This window comes from Pteropus alecto, unplaced genomic scaffold (genome assembly GCF_000325575.1).
Source record: "Pteropus alecto unplaced genomic scaffold, ASM32557v1 scaffold14, whole genome shotgun sequence".
Lineage (NCBI taxonomy): Eukaryota > Metazoa > Chordata > Mammalia > Chiroptera > Pteropodidae > Pteropus > Pteropus alecto.
In genome coordinates, this window is record NW_006436810.1 from 16,590,540 (window position 1) to 16,592,451 (window position 1,912).

General features: G+C 59.8%; 1 protein-coding gene across 3 annotated transcripts in view; it reads right to left on the reverse strand.

Moving 5' to 3' along the window:
• ZADH2 (zinc binding alcohol dehydrogenase domain containing 2) overlaps positions 1 to 1,905 on the reverse strand; it is an 8,854-nt gene extending 6,949 nt beyond the window's left edge. Inside the window, exon 1 of one of the 3 annotated variants that reach the window (XM_006913739.2) lies at positions 1,627 to 1,905. In XM_006913739.2, the coding sequence (XP_006913801.1) occupies positions 1,627 to 1,835 (209 nt within the window). In that variant the 5' untranslated portion in view covers positions 1,836 to 1,905. Of the gene's footprint in view, positions 1 to 1,184; positions 1,603 to 1,626 lie in introns of those variants that run through there. The other 2 variants (XM_025048132.1, XM_025048133.1) reach the window with 2 other exon arrangements.
• Between the last annotated feature and the right edge of the window lie 7 nt (positions 1,906 to 1,912).

A 1,912-nucleotide genomic window follows, 5' to 3' on the forward strand; every position in this document is an offset into this window, starting at 1 on the left:
CCGACCTCACACCTTATCCGCCTGCCCCGCTCAGCCGCCCCTTCCCCACCGCACGCCCTGTTCCTAAAAGGGCTTTTAGTCAAGCTGTTGTTGGTGTTTACTTCAGTGATCACCGTGTACTTAATCAGAAAAAGGCAAAAAAAATAAAAAATAAAAATAAAAATAAAAATAGATAAAAGCCCAAGTGAAACTTTTCGCCTGTTAAAGTCTTTTGCAGGCTTCTCAGGTTGGGTCTCATCTCAACTTCTAGCCAGTCACTCGTGTGTTTTGCATGTTCTGCGTGAAACACACACAAGCCCTTCTTTTTAACTAGGCAGGACGCATTCCTCACGTCAAAGCCCTTAGCCTCTCATTCCACAATGAAGAAATCCTCCGAAGCCGTTTCCACCGCTGCGAACTTTGAAAAGGACACACACTCCGCCCTGTAAGGCGCCCCCTCCCCAGCCTCACTCCGCCGCACCCGTGGATTACTCAGTTTTTACTTTTCCAACAGGTCTCCAAAAGTTTTGATCAGAATTCTTCAGTCTTACAGTCTCGTTTGGAAGGCTGATAAGACTCTCCAAACCCACGGGTTAAGCGTTGCGTCAGGCTACTTGGGTAGGGCACGTACTGTCCCTTCGTCCTTGCCGAGGATTCAGTACTTTCTGGCTGCCCACAATTTACGACATAGTTACGGCCAGTCCGTTCTCCTCCCTTCCGTAGTGCTCACCCTGAAACAAACAACAGCGTACCCCTACGGGTGGGACAGGGCTGGCGGGGAGCCCTGCTCGGGCGCAGGCAACCGAGGCGCCCGGGACGCCCCGCCCGCAGGTCCGGCAGCGAGGGGACCCCAGCCGAGACCCGGGGGTCCGGCTCCCGCAGAGCGAAGTCCCTTTCCTTCCTGTTGCTTCGCCAGTTACCAAAGAGTAGCAGGCAGAAGCGCATTAAGGTGAGGACTGTGGGGGCGGAAAAGACAGTCAGAGGTCAGGCGACGACCCGAGCGTCCCCAGAGGTGTGCAGAACATCAGAGCAAACGCAGCCATGCCTCCACCCCGGCCTTGGCCCAGCCGTCCTGGACGCGCGCCGCGCGCCTGTCGTTACGCTCTGGGGGCACAGACAACGGTCACACAGCACTGACAACACGCGGACGACACCGGCGAGGTGCACACCAACACACTCAACGACACTGCGAGGCGGCTGCCAACCTGGAGCGGACAGGAAAAGCCGGCCGGGCTCCCGGCCTTCTTCCTCCAAAGCACGTTACCCAAACGTCGCAGTTTGTGTCCAGACTGTTCCTGCTCCACCCTAAAGACTATGTGAACGCAGCAGCCCTGGATGCGCGCGGGTGGGCCGGGAGGGAAGCCTCGGCTTCTGGGTCCCGTCGGTTTTATTTCGGGAGCGGGAGGGGGAGGAGGGAGGGCTGCGGGAGGGGAGGGGAATCCCAAATTAAAATAACCCTCAGTTATGAGGATGTTCAGTGGCATCGGATATTCAAATCAGCAACAGTCACATCACATTCGCCTTCGCCAGATGGCGGCGGGTTCAACTTCCCGGGATCTCGCCAAGTCAGGCTGTGCGCCCGAACGCGCCCCGGGGTGTCAGGACCCAGGCGGCGGGGCCGGGGCGGGGGGCGCGCGCCGGGCTCACCGGTTTCGGACGAGGAGGTCTCCATCCCCGGGGAGTGGCACCGGGCAGTCCCGGCGAAGGGTGACTGCCTCGCGGAAGTTGGGGCTTAGCCGGGTCACCACCAGCTTCTGCATGGCGCAGGGGATGGCGGAGCCCTGGAAGTCCAGGAAGTGGCGGGCGTACGACATGTCCACGATGGCTCGGGCCCCGGCGAGCGCCAATCGCAGCATAGCCCGCGCCTCCACCCGCTTTTTGCGCTGCGGCAGGCTAAGGTCGCGCCCAGCCCGGGCCTCCAGGCTCGGCTCCC